Source organism: Fopius arisanus, unplaced genomic scaffold, assembly GCF_000806365.1.
Source record: "Fopius arisanus strain USDA-PBARC FA_bdor unplaced genomic scaffold, ASM80636v1 scaffold00080, whole genome shotgun sequence".
Taxonomy (NCBI): Eukaryota; Metazoa; Arthropoda; class Insecta; order Hymenoptera; family Braconidae; genus Fopius; species Fopius arisanus.
The window spans coordinates 563,285-586,213 of record NW_011887819.1 but is presented as its reverse complement, the minus strand read 5'-3'; the positions used below and the strand labels follow the sequence as shown (position 1 = coordinate 586,213).

General features: G+C 39.9%; 1 protein-coding gene across 1 annotated transcript in view; it reads left to right on the top strand.

Moving 5' to 3' along the window:
- The window catches only part of kl-2 (dynein heavy chain 2, axonemal kl-2), a 254,839-nt gene that overhangs the window by 64,516 nt on the left and 167,394 nt on the right, over window positions 1–22,929 (top strand). The window contains exons 5-6 of the mRNA XM_011310984.1: window positions 22,026–22,211; window positions 22,288–22,674. Of these exons, the coding sequence (XP_011309286.1) occupies window positions 22,026–22,211; window positions 22,288–22,674 (573 nt within the window). The remainder of the gene's footprint in view (window positions 1–22,025; window positions 22,212–22,287; window positions 22,675–22,929) is intronic.

Below are 22,929 nucleotides of genomic sequence, written 5' to 3'. Positions count from 1 at the left end.
TTCCATTTTTTTTATGAAACAGAAAATGTCCAAACACGCGCATAAAAATTCAAACCATTTTGCCCTCACAGTTCAATCACGCGCGTGCGCCATCGCTCGATGGTACCCTACCACACAAATATACGACAACCCTTGTAATCAGGTTAGGTCCCTTACAATTGGAACCTTAATAATTTTATGATTACAGCTCCGTGCCCAGCTGAGGTTGCCCACCTCTGCTTTATATACTGTTCGGGCGTGATTCCCCTACAGCCGTTTGTATTTTTAGATTTCGTCATCCAACGTTTTTTTGAGCTATGGTGGGAGGCATCTTCATATGTTTAACAATGTATTCAAAAGGGATATTTCTGGGCAATGTACCCTCACCCTCATGTTACCCCTCATTTCCGCAGGTGCGGAAGAAGTTGTTGAGAAATAGACGGGACGAACGCGCATTGGCCTCTCTCTAATTAATGTTCATCTAATGTCAAAAGTGGCATGTTTACGCATTTTTCTGGCGTTCATGGCCCATAAATTTGACACCTCCTTTGACGATCTATAACTATTGTTCATTAGAAGGCTCGCGTGTCAAATGGAGTGGACCTTTTGATGCTGGAGATATCCCCTTGTTTGGACAACAAGAAATCATCTGGTGAATTGTGCACATTTTTGGAAGCCATCTCATAACTTTCGTTGGGCATGGGGTGAAGGTGACGTCATGGTCCCGGCCAACCCCCTGTAACCAATGAGGGGAGGCCCTCGGAGCAGATGTACCCCCTATTGGCCTGCCTTTCTTTTGTCGATATCGGCAAACCCGTGGTTGAGGTGGTCCATCTCTAAATTGCCGACATTTTTAATTCTTTAGGGCAGCTCCCATTTGCGGTTACCATTGGAGTGTTGTTCAAGTTATTGGCCCCCACATTCAATAGAGGGAAGAAAATAAGTGAAAAGGATCTCTTTAGTCGTGCTTTTGAGCAATTGTGTGGCTTCTTTTTAGATGATTCGTGGTTTCTAGGTGTTGTCCCCTTGATGGTCACTCCTTAACGCCTCTCAGGCCATAATGACGGCCACTTAAATACCTGCTAGGTGGTTGCTTTTATTATGGTTACCTCGCATAATCGGTATTTAAGCTGGACATACCGACATTCCTTGCTATTATGTGGGGTCTTCTCAAGCCCTCTTTTTTTTTGTAGTTAAACCAAGTTTTCCAGATATATAAAAATTTTAACCGTAGTACCTGCGGCGTCCGCAACAAAGTAATTACAAAGGCCGCGGATTCCAGTAAAAATGACAAGAATAAATTAATAATTGTAGTTTGAATTTGAACTTAAATGGTCTTCTCGGGTACCGCGACGTGACTGCAAACTAATGTCAGCCAATCAGACAGCGTCTGATTTTCAGCGGAGCGTAACCCATTTGTTGCACTGACTCCGGTAGTCAATCGTTCATGACGAGTCGTGTAAGAGCTGTAATGAAGGGAAAAAATGTCTAATTTTTTTTTATTAAGTGCGATAACCGTGAGAATTATGGTCAGGAAAATGGGTGTTAATTTCATTATTCTTTTTGCCATTTTGCCCCTTTGTGGTGTCATGTATTCCACAGAATATGGTAGCACTTTCCGAACCGACTGCCCAACTTCTGCCGATTTTTCCATTCACTCTTCATGGCTTCCGACGGAGTTTTTTCCTCGCTAAGGCGTCCCCATAATATTAAGGCCTCCCTGGGGTTACACTGATGGCTATTGTGATAACCAAAAACCCATATCAATATTTTTTCCTGCATTTTTCATAAATATTAACTACTGGAAATACTTTCATTAAACACTAGATTCTGCTTTCAATAAATCAGTCCTATCAAGATTCAATTGTTTTTTTCACCTTTAAACGCACGCTATTTTGCAAAAGTATCCTTAGATACATTGTATAAATCGCGGTTGATCTTTCTGATGAGATTTTTACCTTTTTCACTTAATACATTATTACAAAAATAACTCCATAGCAACGGATACGAATTCACTTTTTCAAAAGTTTTATTTCGAAAGCGTTACTATTCCCTAGCGCTGTTTGGGTGGGCTGTTCTACGGAATAAAACTAGTAAGTTGGAGGAAATTGTCTGCGCTTACGGAATTCATCCGCACGGGCCCGTAGCGGTGGCGCATGAACTAGGATGGAGCCCGTGCTTGTAAGCCAATCAAAGAGCGTCAAGTCATTTAATATTTCTGACTTACCCTTTAACAATTGGAATCGATTGTTAATAATTTAATGATTTGAATATGATAACCAAATTAAAAATTTTAGTTCAGTTAAAATTAATTACCTAAATAACCTAATATTTACGAATTACTCTTCAACAATTGGAATCGATTGTTAATAATTTAATGATTTGAATATAGCTACTAAATTAAAAATTTTAGTTCATTTAACATTAATTACCTAAATACCCTAATATTTGCGAATTACTCTTCAACAATTGGAATCGATTGTTAATAATTTAATGATTTGAATATAGCTACTAAATTAAAAATTTTAGTTGATTTAAAATTAATTACCTAAATAACCTAATATTTGCGAATTACTCTTCAACAATTGCAATTGATTGTTAATAATTTATTGATTTGAATATAACAACGAAATTAAAAATTTAGTTCAGTTGAAATTAATTACCGAAACAACCTAATATTTGTGAATTACTCTTTAACAATTGGAATCGATTGTTAATAATTTAATGATTGAAATATTATAACCAAATTAAAAATTTTAGTTAAGTTAAAATTAATTACCTAAATAACCTGATATTTGTGAATTACTCTTTAAAAATTGGAATCGATTGTTAATAATTTAATGATTTGAACATTATAACCAAATTAAAAGTTTTAGTTCAGTTAAAATTAATTACCTAAATAACCTAATATTTGTGAATTACTCTTTAACAATTGGAATCGATTGTTAATAAATCTAATGATTTGAATATAACAACCAAATTGAAAATTTTAGTTCAGTTAAAATTAATCATCTAAATAACCTAATATTTGTGAATATTTATATTAATATTTATGTCCGTAACGACTGAAGTAATTCCGTAATTATCAATCGATGTATTCAATCAATAATCCACTTACGAATTTATGACTTGCTAGGGAAATGCTAAAATATACTTGTAATTTTTTACTATGTTCCCGGCACTGTAATGATACTCAGTGAATTGAAGGGGAAAAATTAGGCGCGCCAAGATGACTTTTTTCCGAATCCATTTCCTATGGACGGGGTTTGAAGCAGTATATTTTGTCATTAGTTTGCAACAATCATATTGGTCGACAAATTTTTTTTGGCCGTATGACGCCCACTATTTTTTGTCATAACAGCCGTAGTCAGCGTTTCGTGGACGCGAAGCAAAGCAACGCAGCCATAAAATACGGTCTTACAGCCGGAGTGACAAAAGCCTTTATTAACAATGATCGATTTTCCAATCGGAACTAAAACTGCGGAAAATTGTCCTAGTTGACGCTGTCAGCATAAACTTGGCATTTTTAATATTTCCACGTTTTTTTTTAAATAAGATTATATCATAATCAGTTCGCCTACTGTGTGATTTCAACTATTCAGTGATTGTCCCTTGTTTCTGTCTTGGAGGCGATCAGATTCATGTCGACTTAGCGCCATTTTTTCACAAAATTTTTTTGTGATTTTTTAAATTTTCTCATCATCACGGAAATAGACATACAAAATCATCAAAAATTGATTTCACCATATAGGTCAGTGCATTCGCCTTTGCGCCAGCATGACGCATGCCAGGCCAGTGCATAGAAGTATTTCGTGCATTTTAAGAGGACTAATCCATCAGTTTCAGTGGTTGTGGACATTCTCGAAATTGTTCCAACTTTGTTTATAATTAGAAGCGAGTGGGTGAGGGTGGTAGAATAAGAAGTATTCATAATAGGATCAAAGACTACTCATATTCTGTTCAAGAAAGACGATTGAGTGACCGCAAATTCCATACCTCTCTATATCTAAGGATTACATTAAACCAGAGGTGGGCAACCTCAGCTAGGCTCGGAGCTGTAACCATAAAATTATTAAGGTTCCAATTGTAAGGGACCTAACGTGATTACAAGGGTTGTCGTATATTTGTGTGGTAGGGTACCATCGAGCGATGGCGCACGCGCGTGATTGAACTGTGAGGGCAAAATGGTTTCAATTTTTATGCGCGTGTTTGGACATTTTCTGTTTCATAGAAAAAAATGGAATTAAAAGATGATGATTTAGATTCAATAATCATAAGTGTAAATGAATGTGGAATGCTCATGAACTTGAGAAAGTAATATTTCATCGTCAATTAAAGATTGTGAGAAATGTGTTCATTAAAATTTGGCATCGAGAGCGGCAAATATAGAAATGAAAAATTTGAAAGTGTATGTCAATTCAGGTCTATTAACAACATGGTAATATTTAATAATTGTTTCCCAAACAATATTTCAATTATAATTTAAAAATTACTTCAAGAAATCTATGAAAGGTACGAAGTCCTTTTTTATAAAAATGAATAAAAATAACCAATAACCAATCAGAAGGATAATAACAAAAAAAAACAATAATTAAAAAAATGTTTCCATTAGAGAGATAGAAAATTTTTCTATTTCACCTTTACTACCACCAAGTTTCTGCCGAATATCCCCACTACTCTCACCTACGTGCAGGGCATCATGGGCCCGAAGGAGGTGCAGCCATAAACTTTATGGCTTGGGACAATTATGCCTAATGGAGGTTGGGAGCTGGAGTAGCTCCAAGAGCTGAGGTTGCCCACCTCTGCATTAAACAATGACGTTCAACTGTGAGTCTCGTAAAGAATTAGTTTCATTTTTTTTTCAATTCCAAAGTAACTGGCTATTAAAATCTATGAAGAACTATGCAGGGATAAATATCTAATCATTGCTACCTTTCTCTTGAATAAATTTTGTTGTACATAAAATTCTAAATTCAAACCAACACTTTTCAATTGGGTTTTCACAGATTTAAAAATTTAGAAGATTACTTTTGAGCATAAAATTTACTCGGAATCATTTGATTATTCCTAATCCCTGAATTGCTATTCCTATTTCAATATTTTAAGTTAACAACATGATCAATGTAAGAATGAAAACCAAACCTAGCGTCGTCCAAGTCAAACTTGAAATATAAGAATATTCAACTTCAGTGAAGATTTCTAACTTAGGTTTTCCATATTTTGATATCAAAAGTTCTAGTTCTTATCTTCCGTAAATAATTCTATTATATAATAGTTGTTCTCGGACGCCGACAACATCTCCGGACATAATACTATTTTTGAGAGAACTTCTCTCGTTCAATGAGGTTGTAGAAACAAAATTGAGTGTAGGGTTTCTCCACGGCTAACAATGATTAGTGGTTGTTACACCTTCATGAAACTTCATCCTTCATGGAACCGAAATGGCGCCCATTGAGCGCTGGGGATATAGGTAGACATAAAATTCCACCTGGCTCAGCGTAGCATGGAGGATTAGGCATCACTATGGATAAAAATTCATGAGCCTATAGTCGCCCCAGCATTTGGGCTCTCTGTGTTTCGACATCGTTACCCTTAATTTTCGTCACTTTATACATTGCTTTCTCGCCGAGGGCTGAGTATTTTCATTCCTTTTTCTGGGGAGGGCAAATAGTCACAGTTTATAATTAAAACTGACCAATTCTCAAAATGATCCCTGGAATTTAAGAATTTACCTTTCCGTTTCTTCGACAGATGGAACTTATTGTTTCTAATGATCGGTTTCAAATTTTTTTGTATGTTAAATCGAATACATTCCTGCCTGCGAGACTATACTTCAGTCTATCAATTAACAAATGATTGAAGAACTATTTAGGGGCGCTTGGCGGAATATCTACGGTTTTTTAAATCGAGTGAGTGGGGTCAAAGAACAAATTCACTCGCGTGGCGCAGTCACATAATATCGATTTAATTACTCAAACATTGTCTTCAGTCACTGAGATGAACAATCCAACACAACAAAAATTATTTACGAGAAAAGCCAAGAATACTGACAATGCCAACATACTGAATAACCAGAGCCAAAATAACGAGTAGCAAAGAACAATACTGTGCGAGCCAACGTCAATATATTAACGAGACCAATTATTCGTCCACAAGGTCCGGGATCATAGGTCTGTGTCAAAGAATTTACATTGTGTGATGAGGCAGAATTTTGCGCCCCCCCTCCTGCCCCCTAATTGATACAGCTTATTTTTCCTAGGTTAAGTTAGGTTTAAGTTACTCTTTTTTCGCCACCGTTGGGCAACCCATCCCCAGATATTCCTTACCCCCGTCCCCATTTCCCCCCGCCCTAGCACTCACGCATCAAGGAAGAGGACCCCACGTGACCCCGGAAGAAGGAGACATCCCTCGAGAAAGTCCCTGTGTCAAAAGAAGGAAAAGGACACACAATAACGTATGCCCCCGATTCACACCGATTATTACCATAATCGGGAGGAAGAGGTGAGGATGATTAGCAGCCTTCACTCGTGCCACAACTGCCCCACGAGTCACTGCCCCAGAAAGAATTAAAAGAGGACTTAGTGTAAAAAGACCCCGTGAAAAGTTGCCCCGAAGAAACCCCGAACAATTTGTGAAGAGAACTGGTGAGAACTATTTTAAAAGAGAGAAACCGTGCGAAGGCGAAAAGTGTGCGGAAATAGTGAAAGAGGAACTAGAGGAGAACTATTGTGTGGAGTGTGTGGATGATTTTTTGGGAGAAGAACGTCCGAGGAGAACGAGGAGAGAGAAGGAAGGAAGGAGGATCAACCCCGAGGAAAACCGAGAGGATTTTGAGAGGACACCATTCCCCGTGAGTGCCCCATTTTTTATTCCCTGCCCCAACGAATTTCCCTGCCCGTGTTAATTTCTCCCCAACGATGAGCCTCCAATACACTCATGTTAGTTGTAAATTAAGCCCCCTATTAATGATTACCTTTTCAGTCGGCCCCCCTCACTTCTCCCCCTTTTTCCAGAGATAGAGTCACCCCCTCTTTTTATTATATAATATTTCGCGTAGCCGCAAGTGAGTTGGCCTTACCCCCCACCCTCGAGTTATTAGTCAAAAGGCCCGGATTATTTTTTTGTGTTAATATTGTATTATGAAATCAGAATACAGATAGTCAATTCATAAATCCCTCCGAGTAATCATTTCAAACCCCCCCCCTTTTTTTATTATTTCAGCTCCTCCCATCAGTTATAATCAATTTCCCTAATTTTTCAGAATATCGTAAATTCCCCAATATCGTGTCTTCGCCGGGAATTATTATATTTTAATTCCCTGGCCAAGGTCATAATTGACAAATGATTTCTATCCAGTAAGTGGCGCCTCTAGTCTCAAAGGTGAACAGCCACAAGCCATTCTGATGAGTCGGTCAAGGTACGTGAGTCAGCTTTGGTTGGATGAGCGATGAGTGCGAGTCCGTACAGAGTGTGTACGTGTGTGTGAATATTCCGGTGAAAAACTGAACAATATCTTAATCAATTTCACAACAGTACTGAATTAAAATATAATTCAACAAAATCACATAAGCTTACATTCATGAATCATTTCACATTCATTTTCGAAACTTTTTCACCTTTTTCATTCATATTAAAAAAGGGTAAAGTTTTCTACTGGAGCTTTCTAATTCAACCTTAGTGATTTTATGTTTAACCATACGTATCACATCAGAACTACCAGGCGACGTGTCAATGCCCCAATCTGGGGTCACCGCCACGGGCTTGAATTATTTTCCGTTTCCCAGCAAGGGAGAAATCTGTCAAAAAATAGCGTCAAATGAATCGAAAGGGCCTTCCACCGTCCCACATATCATGAACAGAAACAACGAATTTATACGTTGCTTCTGGAGTTTTAAATGGATATGAGAGTGAACTAGTAGAAAAGTTGACAAGGGCAAAGAAAACTAGAGGATGTAACATTCTTAGTTATTTAAAATGCTGCTCATCACCGTGTGCATTGGTCAGTACAGATGGGGAAACAGCATCGTTTCGTTTTTGTAACGAAAAGAGTTGTTACATCTTTTCTGAAAATTATATTCGGCTCCTATGCCTCACGTGTATTGGATGGAACTAATTACGATCAAATGGTCGTTCGGTTCAATAGTCTAACTCTCTCTTTGGTTCCCAATTTTATAACAAGGGGTTGAACTCATCCACGGGTTGCTCATAAGTTCAGTTGTTCAGTCGGTCGTAGGAAATCGGTCCAAGAAGGCTCAGTCAACAAATTTAGTTTTCCAATTCCGTCTACATGTTTAGTTTACAAATTGGGTCTTTAAGTTCGGGTTGCAAGTTAATCTTTATAGTGAGGCTACGCGTTCAGTCACGGAATTCAGTCTACGAGTTCAATTTTCAATTTGGCTCGCAGAGATCAGCCTACGAATTCAGTGCACAAATTCAGCCTGCAACTGAGGTAACTTATCTGTTAGTTCAACTTGGGCTAGTTTTTCAAACGATCATCAGTGTCTGCATAGCCAAAGGCTTCTTCAGGAAGACTGATTTGCCGATGATTATCACTTGTCCACGGAGCTGTGTAATCTGGTTCAGACCATTCAATGCCTTAACAGTAATTCCAGTGATTTCTGACTGATCATCCAAAGGTATCATATCCATGTGGCAACCGATAAATCACCCATATACGGTACACAATAAAGCACCATAACCAACACCAGTCGTCAGTATTCCGAACGATTGGTGGCAATGCCTTCGGACCTCAGCCTGTCACCGATCATCCATTCATCCCGGACACCGAAGACCGCCGACCCTGTAGAACCCGTCAATTTGGGCCTGTAGAGCGATCACAACCTTGTCTCAACTCCACTGAAACCAGTGGTAATCACAAGGCGAAATCAAACACATTACAATGAATATTACTCCTTTTACGAACTCACTCAGCCCCGATTCTTAGTGCATTTGCGAAATGTGGGGTTGGTCAGAAAAAAAAAAATTGGAAAAGGTGTGCATTCCCTCTGTATCGTATAGAACTCAGTTCCCATGCGAAGGAAGCATCGTACACTTTACTATCTAGTCTGTAAGGAATTACACCGGAATCCCTTAGGAGTGCGTAAAAGTAAGCCACGCGAAAGGGACTTCGCGTAACCGGGAAATTTTGTTAGGAGGGGAACGATCTCCGTGAACTTATGGGTTGGGTTGGGTCCGTTTTTGGGTTTCGGTGGAAGGCCCTACGGGGACGGCCAAAGTCGCAAGTGGCAAATTTAAATTATGTTACGGTTCAGTTTGAAGAAGGAAGGGCCCCGTCAGACCTATCGCGAGAGATTAATGGAGAAAAACTATGAAAAAAATGTCCCACCCCCACATCTCTCCTGTTTAAATTTGAATCTTTTTGTCGCGTGCGAGCGGAGCGGAAGGTTGCGCCCTCTAGGCGCACGTGGCGCTAGGTCCACGTCAGGGTATCCTAGACGACCACCTGTGGCGTCTAGTCGAGTTTTTTCACCGGTGAGAACACGTGTACGTGGGAAATAGTCGTAGTGGTTTTTTTGGGGCGAATTGAGGAGTGTTTTCGCGGAGGAGAAACGTTTTTTGTGTGTTGGAGTGCCCCGAGGACACCTCCGACTACACCGAGCATACTTGAGAGGAATTTTGGCGTGTAGGGGAGCCAGGAAAACCCCAGTAAGTGGCTTCTTGTGGGGGGTTTGGTAGTGGGCTTCGTGGCAGGTCATGGTGAGTTTGATGTTGGGTGGTTTCTTCTCACGTTTGGTTTATTATCCTTTTTGTGGGATTTTCCATGTGTCCCGATGAGACTGTTCTATGTGAGAGAGCCGAAAATACAGTATTCACCGCGCGTATCCTCCGCTGATTTTTTTTTTTTTGCGTAAAACCCCAGGCCGCGGGCCAGAAAATTTCCGCAGGGAACGCCGTATTCCCGTTGTCGTATTCATAGAGATGTAAAATGGTGACCCAGCGTACGCGAAAATTCGGATATTAAAAAATAAAGAGGGTCGTATTCGGGCTACCGGCCGAGGAGCCTCCCATGACTCTCTCTCGGGATTTTTACCTTGAGATTCATCGATTAATTAGTGGCTTCGTGTTTGCCCCGTTCGCGTTCGTGTTCCCTCCTCTTGCTTATTGTCCATGCGGATGCACACCGCCAGGAGAAATGTACGTACCCTTTCGTTTTATCTTTTTTTCGCGAAACCCGGTGATCATGAGATTAATTCTCTCGTGAGTGATTTAAGGCGGTCTGGTTAGCGCATAGTGGTCCTATAGCGAGTTAGTAGGAATGTCGTGGCGTATATGGGCCTCTCTCGTGGCGGGAAAATGCATTACCTTCCGTTTTATTTTTTGTTCTGGAATCAGTTTTCCATTGCGCGCCGCACAGCTGGTGAATGCCCCGGTGTTTTAGCAGCCATCTGTGACTTGAGTGTTTACGCTCGGCATATGCTACGCTCAGGACCGTCGCGAAGTGCCCATGGCGATATATCTCTTTCTACGGGGAGAATTTTGTGAGGGCCCGTAGGGGCGAAATTGCGACTTTCTGTCTCTCTCTTGATGCCTTGCGGAAATTACGCTCGGCTCCCGTTATTTTCTTTGGCCTTGTTTTTATTGTGATTATTTTTCTACGGTTCGGTATACGCTATGGATTCGCCGAGGAGCTACCTTTCCTCTTTCCTTTTTTTTCCTTCTGCCTGCCTTTGCTTTCTATCTTTATCTCTCCTTTCCTTTAATTTTGTATAACCTGTACACTTCTACTTTTAAATATATCTACTTTTTTTTACTTTCGTTAGTTCCCGTTATTTAAGGTCCCTATGCCTGAACCTCGCTTCTATCTCGGCCCACCCCTCTCCTCACAACCTAACCCCTGAGCAGCGCGGGAAATTGCTACTTTTCCGCTTTGGTTTTAATCCGGTTTGTTGCTTCCGAGGAGAAAGATCAGCCAATATAGATTTTTTTTTATTTGATCGGGGGAAGAAGGGCGGATAACGTCCGGTTTTCCTTTAAAGTAGCTCCACAGTTGCCCCTCAAGTCGTTGGCTGTAGAAAAGTTAAACATTCTCCAATAAATTTTTTCTTCATTTCCAAATTATTGATAAGAATTTTAGAGGTCATCCATAAAAAAATAGTGAGATTGTTCATTGCTTATAAATGAAAAAATGAGTGAATAGTGATCAGATTGACTTGCTCACAAATATTTGTGGCAACACTGTACGTTCGAGTAAGAGATGGGAGGCGAGTAAACTGAACACCATAACCTCTCCACACGAGAATATTTTAAAGATTTAATAATTTTTATGATGTTTTCCATATTTTTAGTGACAAATTCAGATTTTAATCTTTATTCACGACAAAAATAGCGATTTTTCCATAAGACGTTGGGTTAAATTTTTATTTTTCAAAATTGATTTTCTGAAAAACTAAAACGGTCATCAAATCGAGCAAAAAATTACGATTAATGAATCTAAAATCCCTTTCCGTCAATTCTTTGTAGTTTCAAAGAATCTTTAAATCCTATGAGACTGTGGGGTTACTTTAAAGGAAAATTGACCACGTTACAAACCTCACCTAGTGAGAAGCCACCGAATACAATCTTTGTCTCTCATTCCTTTGTCCTCTACTTATCCTAATCAAGTCCTAGTCCAGTTCACTGTATGGATGACCCTTTTGACACGAATTGGGAGGTTTTTATTATCCACTATCAGCAACATGTCTGCCAACAAGGAACCATAACAAAGTGTTTTGCTCCTAGAAACTCGTCGTATTATTATCAACTGAACCTTCTGTTCCATAAATAAATAATTGGTAATGGGATAACATAGCTATTGCAACTGATTTCTCGAATTTTCTGAACTATTCTTCATGGTAGATCGGTCCAACTGAACCCTTGATGAGGTTCATACCAGTGGTCTCTCCGTCGCGAACTCTAGGTTACTCTAAGTCAGAGGTGGGCAACCTCAGGTAGGCTCGGAGCTGTAGTCATAAAATTATTGAGGTTTTAATTATAAGGGACGTAACGTGATTACAAGGATTGTCGTATATTTGAGTGATGGGGATAACATCGAGCGATAGCGCATGCGCGTGATTGAAATGTGAGGGCACAATGGTTTGAATTTTTATGCACGTGTTTGTACATATTCTTTTCAGTTAAAGAAATGGAATTAAGAGATTATGGTTTGGATTCAATATTCATTGGAAATGAAAGTGGGATGCTCGTGAACTTGAGAAAGAAATATTTCATCGGCAATTAAAGATTAAAGGATGTTGATCATTTTTTTGATTATGAGAAATTTATGAATTTTAATTTGGCATCGAGAGCGGGAAATACAGAAATCAAAAGTTTGAAAATTAATGTCAAGTCAGGTTTTATTAACAACATGATAGTATTCAATAACTGTTTTCCGAGAAAAATATTTCCACTTCAAGAAATGTATTAAAGGTACAAAATTTTTCATTATACAATCGATTAAAAGCAACCAATAACCAGTCAAAAGCATATAACAACAAAAAAAGCAATAATACAAAAAATATTTCTATTAGAGAAATAGAAAATTTTTTATTTCACTTTTTCCACCACCAAGTTTCTGCCGAATATCCCCACTACTCTTACCTACGCGCAGGGCATCATGGGCCCGAAGGGGGTGCAGCCATAAACTTTATGACTTGGGACAATTTCGCCTAATAGACGTCGGGAGCTGGAGTAGCTCCGAGAGCTGAGGTTGCCCACCTCTGCTCTAAGTGCTGATGATGGCTTGATACTTTTCGAAAACCGTCCTTTACCACATGTTCGATTTATCGTGAACACCTCATAATAATAGCTTATAAAGAACCTGATTGTAGAAGGAAAAGCGAAGTGGGGGGTAACCGTACAACTTCATGAGGATACACCGAGAGAAGTGAGATGAGCTAACCTCGAAGAGGTTGAATTTAGTACTTGCTACTCAGTTCGGATAGAAAAAGTTGAAAATAGCAGCAGCTATGTTAGCTTATTGCCGAAATTTCGAAAAAAAAGAGTTGACAGTCACTAGTCACGAGCGGTAATATCTGGAGGAGGAAGGGTCTTATAAATCTTACTTAGCGAAGCCTTTCGCGTGGGACTAAGTTCTGACTTATACAAAAGTTATTAAATGAGGAATTAGCACACAAAATGAGAGATACGTACAAATTTCCATTTAAATATATTTAAAACTTATTGCACTTCACATAAAATACAGAGAAGTGGAAAGTACAACATAAAACCGTTGATAGAGGTAGGAAAAAGTGAAGAAAACGACAGTATGAATGTTCTTTGTGTGTCATTCGAATTACGGTTGTAGAAAGAAACGCCAGAATGGAGGGAGCGATCTTTCGGAGTTTCCTGTCGCTAGAGGATTTCGAAAAAAACTTCAAAAGTATGTTAGCTCATCTAGCACTGATCGAGTTTGGATATGCTGAAACGCGCGGTTTCAGCGCTGGTTATGATCACTTAATAAAGACTCTCGAGGTGAGCTGGTGACGATAAGTCTGAGCTGTCTATTCAGAATGAACTTGTCTGTCCACCAACCTTGTACTGCGAGGTCTGGAAACTCCTGAGCTGTCCACTGAGGATGAACTCAACTGTACGCTGAGTGATTCATACTTTTTTACCGTGGGTTCCCTATGACCGTGAGCGTATTGTTTTTTGGTTATGAAACCGTTCTAAGATGTGGTGGAACGTATTTTCATATGTTTAACAATATATTCAGAAGAAACGCATCTGCAGGGTGTACCGTCACCTTGGTGTCACTCCCTTGGCTTCCGGATGGTGGAGAAATTTTTGAAACAAAGATGAGAGGATCTAACATCGGCCTTTATCTAATCAACGTTTTTGACGTTCATGGCTCATAAATTCTTGAAGTTCTCTAGCGATGGATAACTGTTGTTCATTCAAAATCTTTGATGACAAATAGAGTGGACCCTTGAAGGCTGGAGATGTCCCCTGTTTGGACAACAAGAGATCAACAAGTGAATTATGCCAATTCCTGGAAGCCGTCTCATAAGGTTAATTGGATATGGACTGCTTGTGAAGTCGTCGTCCCAGTCAACGCCCTATAACCAATTGGAGATGCACTGGGGCAGATGTACGCATATTGAACTACCTTTTCTTTTGTTGATTTAGGGAAACACGTGGTTGAAGTGGTTCATTTCTAGGTTGCTGACATGTATGATTCTTTGGGACTATTCCCGGCTCCCATTACCATTGGAGGCTTGTTGAAATCACTGCCCCTTCATGTTTAACAAGGAAAAGAAAAGGAACAAACAGGTTTCTTTTAGATGATTCGTAGTCTCCAGGTGTTGTAGTGTTGATCGTTACCTCTTAAAGGCCTTGAAAGTAGATTGAGTTCAGCGGACAGAACCTGAGTAGCCCAAGAGAAAAACACCGATTTGAAGAGCTTGAAGAGGAGCCACAACCGTCAGAAACGCAGGTACAAAAAAAGGGCCGTGGTATTCGAAGTCACAGGTCTGATGTGTTGGCAAGCTCCTGGCTAGCAGGTGAGTTCAAGCCTGTAGAGGTACCAGTCCCGAAGATGCAAACACAATTAACCCATTCATCCTCGAGTGTTCACATTTTTTTATGAACCCTTCGAGTGAAATTCGTCACTAGAGAGGAGGAGAAAATGATCAGGGTGGTCATCGATCATGGCTCTCATCGTTCGTATCTACTAGGTTGAGCAGCTCGTGAGATGGACCGCCTTGTGGAAGGAACGAGGGTAATGACAGTAATCTCCTCTTTGGCAGAACTACAACACAGCCGCGTGAGTACAAGTGTCTCAAGATACATCTAAAGAGTATGCATGAAAGTTACAGCTATAATTTTCCAACCTATCACCAAGACCTTATGTCTCAGAACGTTGAGACAGTTCCTGACGTTCCGTGGGTAGCTGAAACGATAAGGAATACAAAACGGAACAACACGTTCTTTTTTCATTGGCTAATATGCGGATTTAAGGAGACAAGTGATGATCTTAAGGTAAACACCTTTGGAGGCGATTTTTCACCCACGAAACGGGGGTGTTCATAAATATTCCTGAGAAGTATTGAAAATCACAATTGATAGTTCCGGCAGGGGTTGAAAATCGCGGAATAGTCCAGTTCGGAAAGAACCGCGAATAGAAAATCGTGGAACGTTACAATTAGGAGTGAAACTCGGAATGAAATTGAGCGGAGAATGGAAGAGTAAAAGGAAACAGCCTTTAAAAAAGTTGAGGGATACAGAAAAAAAGTGTTGGGTCTACAGCCTTCTATTAATTTGCACTAATAGAAGGATTATCTTAGCATTTCATAGGGTCGGTATCTACTACCTAATTACGTAGTTAAATAGCAGCTACTGAATAGGGCGGTGACAGTGACCCCAAGACCATCGGGCTCACGCGGCTCCCCAGCTTCGATAGTGAGAGCTGGGAGAGGGGCTTCATCCACTTGACGAAGCTAGCTCCTCTAATCCGATTCTTCGCGTTTCTTGAGCTTTGGTTTAATCGATACCGGCAAAGGGTGACCATGCGATCGAGCCGGACTTTTTCACTTTCCATCAATTTGAAGGATAAATATGAATTTTCAATTGAAAATGGACAGCAATATCAGAAAAAAATAGTTTTATGCCTTCATGTTGAGGACTCAGCCTCAAGAATTTGCAGTAATTGAATATATAAAATCGAACAATTATCTAAAATTTTCCGGTAGAGAGATAACTCTATCCTTTAAGGTGAACCAAATAATTCGTATAGGAATGGTCGTTGTTGAAAATATGAATATAAGTCTAATAAGAATTCTAAAGGCTATTGAAGATAACAGAAAACCTTTAGCAGTTAAAAATGAGCTTCCTGACCTCACTGAAAAAAAAACCTTTATATTGATGAACGCAGGAAAAGTATCATTTAAGATATCAATATTTCTACAATTGATTGACAAACAAACCGAGTTAGTCGTGGATCAGGCTGATGGCAGCCTTTGGAAAGAGAGGTTGCTTGATTTTCACTAGGAGAGCTGAAGTATTGATTTTTCATTTTATTTGTCTACCAGAGTATCAAAAATATGGTTGTATTTTTAGTTTCTGATATACTGGAAGGAAAGGTAATATTCGGACGGATTTGCGAGGATATGAATAATACTCGGGTAATTTGAACTTTATCGAACAAGCGATAAAAATTTATTAATTTTCGATTTTTATCATTAATGGAAATAGCGACGGTTAGAACTGTGAATGTCCCTAGTAAATCCGAAGTGTGCTCAAGATTTTTTATTAATAGCGATGCTCAATAGGAAAAGCAGTTTGCAAGGTGTCCCAGACGTACACGCCGATCGGAAACCGACATGTACAGAGGATGATTCTGAACCGAAAAGTCCTATTCCAGTTTTCGATCTGAAGCATCTCTCTGGAGATATTGGGATGAAAAGGACGGCCAATGACGCTACAGCGTTCAGCGGCTATACGGTTGCGAAACGAACGGTTTCAGAAACGAGAGAGAGACGGAAACATATTTCTCTCACGGCTCTTAAAGAATTAATTTAAAATTGTTTTTGGAAGCGGTGGGAGACTTAACAAATAGATTAATCTCAATTAATGTAGCAGTTTATTGATTGAAAAATAGATTCAATTAATCTTTTTTTTTCATTAAATGGTATCAAATGGCAATTAATTTGGCAAAATGAAAAACCTTTTTGCAAATATCTTATAAACAATTGTGTCTACAGAACTTCGTCAAAAGATATTTTATGGAGAAAATCGAATTCACTACAAAAATGTTCTGTTTTATGAGGGACGTTGATTTGTGGGTGTTCGGGCGTCGGAAAATTGGAAAACGGTATCGGGAAAAGGAGATCAAGTAATCAGAAAACAGAGTTATAAAACACTTCGCGTTTAATTATCACTTGTGGAAACTATACAAAAATACACAACGAACGTTAAGAGATCGTTGAGTACCAGTAAATTCAATTCAACAATTCGGTCAATTTGGTCAATTAAATGACGTTAATTAAACGACTAATTCATTGTGCGTCGGTGAGACGCTTGCGGAAAACCGTTGAGAGATAACACGTAGTTAAATGTGGAAGAAACGTTGAGATGTTCACTAGGGCGCTGATTGTACGATACAAGACTTCGGCAAAGACTGAAATTTAGGAGGTCTCATGCTACTTGCTGACCCTCGCGTCACCCATCCGATGAACCCCGGCAGTGTCCGAAATTCATCGATCAGTTGTCATTGACGTGGAGAGCGTTTTTTGATGTCTAATTTAAACATGTTCTATGGTATAATAACATGCCACCAATAGTTTTCTAAACAATTCCAGTAAAATGTTCAATAATTTTTTAAATTATTTAATTAACGATTGAATTCAGGTCATTTTCTCAAGAAACTGTTTTTGCAAGAAATTCGATTCGCGACATGAAAAAAACTAATAAGAACATCCTGTAAGTCCATGTTTTTATGGGATGATTGCAAAAAGTTTCTTCCGTCCTCACATTTCCATTTTTTAATTGTTAATTATCTCGTCAACAGATAGTTTCGAGGGATTTTGTCAGAAAAACTCTTACCCGCTCAATTGCATTAGCAACAAAAAAGGTCTTTCTAGAATTAAGCTAAAGACGGTCGGCGTTTCACCGAAAATTATCGGAAAACTGTGGCAATTACCGTCACCAATCGGTCAACGGTCATCGGCCAAAGCGTCTTGTTACCATAGAATGACACCCTCCCTCCTCCCCCGGAATGCAAGAGTATCCTTATCTTTTAAATCAAAGAAACTCACCGCGTAAAATCACCGTAACTCATCAACTAAATTCAACAAATCAACTATTTCCTTAACCTGTTAAATCAACATAACTAAACACGGACATCAACCATATATCCATTGTAAATTAATCTATAAACTGCGTTAAGAATGACCACACGTGTTTAAGTTTAAGTTGTAATCGTGTTTAAGTTTAAGTTGTACTCGTTGTGTGTGATAATCTTCGCGAGTTTAAATTCACCAAATCACCGACAATTCCTGAACTGTCCCGGTCCACCCTAAATGACCCGTTCCCTGAACAAACAAGATTAGATTAGATTAGATTAATAAACGCAAAGGGTCGGACTGGCCTCCCCAATGCCACCGAACTCAAGTTAGAGTTATTGTAGCTCCGCTTGTTTGATTATATGTCCAGCCCGACCTTTTTTGACAGTCTTAACAAATCTGTTCTCGTCGGAGTTTATCTTCTATGCGGCTTTTACCCACGGCTTGGAGGACTCCCACTGGCGAAGCCTCGTCCGCATTTGTTGCCCCTTGCTTTGCCAGCCCGTCCGCCATTTCGTTGCCGTGGATGTCTTCGTGACCTGCGACCGAGGCTAGGGTTACCTTATTGTTCGTCCCCAGTATCTGCATGCTGGCCACGGTTTCCCAGACCAACTTAGAGGCAGCACTGGGTTTAAGGAGAGCTTTTATAGCGGCTGACCATAAGAATATATGTTTTTTGGTTGTCATCCAGGACACCAGAATCTCTGAGCACTTTTTGAGTGCCAGAACTTCCGCTCGGAATACTGTAGCCGATCGCTCCTTGTCCCTCAGTGCGGTTCTTCTCGAGCGTCTTGATCGACGCTCTTTGAGTCCCGTAATGAGGTCTAAAATTGCAGGCCTTTAAACACTACAAGGTTTTCTCGCTAACAAGGGCAGCAAAATGGACTCATGGCTCCGTTGCTTTCACTGCCCTTGACGACGAGCCAGTTTTCTTCTGCGAGTTCTGCATTCTGCCTGCCCATTAGATCGATTGCTTTCCCGGTGGACATGTCCTCGTCTTCCACGTGCACCACGACTCTGTGGCGCTTTGGCAGCTCCACGGCGTCGAGCACCAGGTAACCCGTGTTCCCTATTTTGTTTCCGGCGAATAAACTTTTGAGCCATGTCCCCATCTCTTCATCGGATCAGCCAAAAATGACGGCCCCTTCTCTTTCCCACATGCCCTCGAAGGTCGGGGCTTTGGTTCCCCTTGGTAGGAGTAGGATCTGAGACTTCACTAGTCCCTTCAGGCCCCTCATATCCTCTGTTGAGATTTTCTTGTCCGGGTAGCCCTCTGGGATAAGAGCTAGTCACACCATTTTTGTCGCGGTCTCTATATGTATATAATACGGCGTATCATATTCAAGGGCATTACGTTTGACACCCCGCACCTCCACCGACTGATCCCCTTGAGCGCCATCTCTCTGGGCTTGTTGAGCCCTGAGAGCTGCCTGCTCTTTATTATCGCTTGCAGCACCGCTATACTTAGTCCGGGTCTTGATAGACACCAGCTTGTCTTCTTCTTCCTGGTTCGCTGAGGCCCCAGGAATCTTTTCTGAATACATAAAATTATTTTTCTCCATATAAATCCCACGAGTATCTAGGTGAAGCGGTCTCACCCGGGTAGAACCTAGTATGCCCGGGGCTTGGCTAAATACGCCTGGAGGTTGCCTGGTATCCGGGGGGGAACCATTAACAACGCAGCACGACCTGCGCCCCGCAGCCATCAATACGGTAGCTAACGCCGTGGCTTGGGGCTCAACAAACAAGGTCTTTTGACAAAATTATGGTGCTCTGTTGGTATCTGAGATAACTAACAACGGAAAAATTGCGTCAGAAATCGGAAGAGGGCTGGATCTGATTTTGGCCGTTATTATTCTCGGATAGGAACATTATTTTCAATTACCCTATGAACATATGGGTTTTTGTTATTATGTTTTTCATGTCAAGAATCGAATTTCCCACAAAAACAGTTTCGTCAGAAAATGATGTGAATTCAATAGTTTGTAACGTACGCAACGACCTCTAAGACTAAAACTGAAAAAATGTAAATTTATTCACTACTACAGATATCATATAATCCCAAAATTGCCGGGGCGCCAGTCAGTGTGAATATTTTTCAAGAGGCACTGTCTCCGCTAAGCTCAATGCTAAAATCGATAAATTCAGAAACTGAGAATGGCTGGCTGCTCATTTATGAGTAGACCCTTCTTGTTACAGGGAGAAGGCGGACGATGTCCGCTCTCTGGGATTCTCCTCTATCTCGAAATAAAAAGACACAGATCTATAACCCGTAATAGAAAAACAATATAATTCATACGGTGAGAAAGTCGAACATAAAATAAAACAAGAAGTATGTTTCGGATATTGCGTTCCCGTTGCGACAGAATACAATTTATACGATGAAAGTAACTCACATCGATCGATCTTTCCGATAATCAATAAGGCACACCAGAAAAATATTAATACAAAACTTAAATCTGACTATACTCAACTCTCTAGACTTCAGAGGGAATGGTCTGATTCTCTCAACTCAAAAAGACGCCAGAGTGGACGCCATTACTTGGCCAACAAAAGGCTCTCCAAAATTCTGTAATTCCTCCAAACTCAAATAATTCGGCCGTGTTCACCTGTTCAGTCCCTCCACCGCGTCGTCCTCCAGGTAGGACAGCAACCAGGACACCAAGTATGCCCAAAACTAAACTCAAAATGAAAACGAGGTTCTCTCCTCAAAAACTGAACTTAATGGTACGCCGGCCGGGAAGCAACTCTGCTCAAGCTGGGGTCGGTACGCTTCACGATGCGTGAGCGTTTCGAAAAAAAGGGGAGAAATTTCTCAGAATTCCCCCGTAATTTACATGTTTTCCTCCAAATCAAAGTAATACTCGGAAATCACAACATAAAGTAAGCGTCTCTAAATTTCTCGAACATGCCGAATATAAATCGAAAATAAACCTACAATTAATTTCTACGAATTTTGCAATATTTTTATCGATAAATTCTAAATAAATCCCACGATAATTCGACCTAAACTTTACATGATTTTGCAGCGGTTTAAATACAAATGAATTGAAAAGTGTTTGAAAAATGTTCAAATAAAAAATTCGCGGAGATAAATATCTCGTGCTGGACCATGACGACGAATCAGCTGTGTAGAAAATTTGTGGAAATTTCTGTGTTCTCGGAGGGAGGTCCAGGTCGAGTAATTTCCTTTCGACTTGCCGTGACGTCAGCTGTTCCTTTTTCGGAAGGTGCCTCTCTCCAGGTCTCTTCCCCGACCAGGACGACACCTTTTACGGCCGAGGACACCTCTTGCGTCCGTTGATTTAACCTAGGCCTGTGGATGGATGCTGTTGCTCGATCCTTCCTCTGATTCTTCTAATCGGGGTCATGTAGGCTCCTCCAGATTTTGCGGAAGTACTGACGACACTCCGCGTTCTCAACGCGTCTCGATGTCGGGGCTTTTATCCCGATTTAGACACAATACAAAAATCCGGGAAATCTCCCCAAATCACAAAAACTGGGGTTTTGTAAAAAAAAAAAAAACGGAGCCAAGTAAAAGTCTACAATTTAATTGCCGAATTTCGCCTTCAACGCCACTTAACCACACTGTTAATGATTTTCCCATAATCTCTGACCACGCGAAATCTTCGTTATCGATGTTTAAATGTACTCTTTTTTTTCAACCAAAAATTGGGCATATTCGGAAAACTATGACCTTACAAATTTCTCCATGCCAAAAAACAATTTTTTCAAATTAAAAAAATCTGCGGAAATTGTTTGGGAAAAAAAACACACATCATAACGATCAATTTGTGATACTTCGTCGTGTGAAAGTGATAACTCACTTGCAAAATATAACTTTCCGAATAAAGTCAAATTCGTAAATTGACTAGAGACGACTAGACTAAAAAATGGAAGAGAGTAAAATGTATGTTTTAAAGAGACTTACATATTTTGTCAATGTTACAACAAATGAAAAGTACGAGGTCGCACAGATTCCTTAATTGCAGTACAATTTTTCATACGTATCGTAAATCGGCAGTTCCCAGGTTACCTATGTGTGTATAGCAGAATGGCGTTTTCACTTATCTACGAATAGTAGAAATAGATCAGCGACAACAACATCTCACCCTCTGTTTTAAATGGAGGGATTACCTGCCATTATTATTATTCATTGCTATTTATGTTATTTTCTATTCACCGGACTTGCGTATTCTGGTCCATCTATCTTGTCTTCCTCACGCGTCTTTACTATATATAATAGCATGATTACTATATATGTCATAGCATGATTTGGTCACTCTGTGGATCCGTTGACGAAGTAGGAAGAGAGCGAATAGATAACTACATAAGGGAATTGGAAGGGGCTTTTCCCCTTCAGGATACAGTGTACGAGTATTACGTCGACGTCAGACACTGCAGGTTTATCTCTTGGGAGGAAAAATTACCTCTTGGCTGGCGCTATCAATCTGAGTATAACAAAAATTTACTGATTGCATTGAATCCATTTCGGTTTTATAGGCATATGAAATGCTGTTTTGCTTTTCAGAATGCCATTTTTCAAGATTGCTGTCCCCACGGTCGATACTATTAGATATGAATATCTGGCGAAAAATCTTTTGGAAAATAACCAACCAGTCCTCCTACTTGGTCCCATCGGGGCAGGAAAGACCTCAATTGCGCAAGGGGTATTGCAATCATTCAATCAAACTAAGCACAGTTGTCTCACCATCAATATGTCTAGCCAAACATCTTCACATCAAGTACAAGAAATAATAGAAAGCAAATTGGAAAAACGTACAAGGTTAACTTACATTCCGGCTGCGGGAAAAATTCTGGTGACTTTCATGGATGATTTCAACATGCCAATGAAAGATACGTATGGCTCTCAACCGCCGTTACAACTGATTCGGCAGTTCATCGATTATCAATTTTGGTAAATATTCTACGTTAACCCATTCTCTCAGTAAATTCGTGCGATCGCAAAACAATCCTTATTTTAGAGGAAAAAATTAAATTAAAAAATTTTGACAAATTGATTCCAGGTATTGAACGCTGTTGTGACTCGAAGCAACTGAATGGTTCCCTCCCGATTTTTCTAATGAAATGCAGAAAAACAAGTTGTAGATGCTAATAAGTTGACATAATTGTTATTAAGGAATTACACTTATGACAATTACACTAATATGCT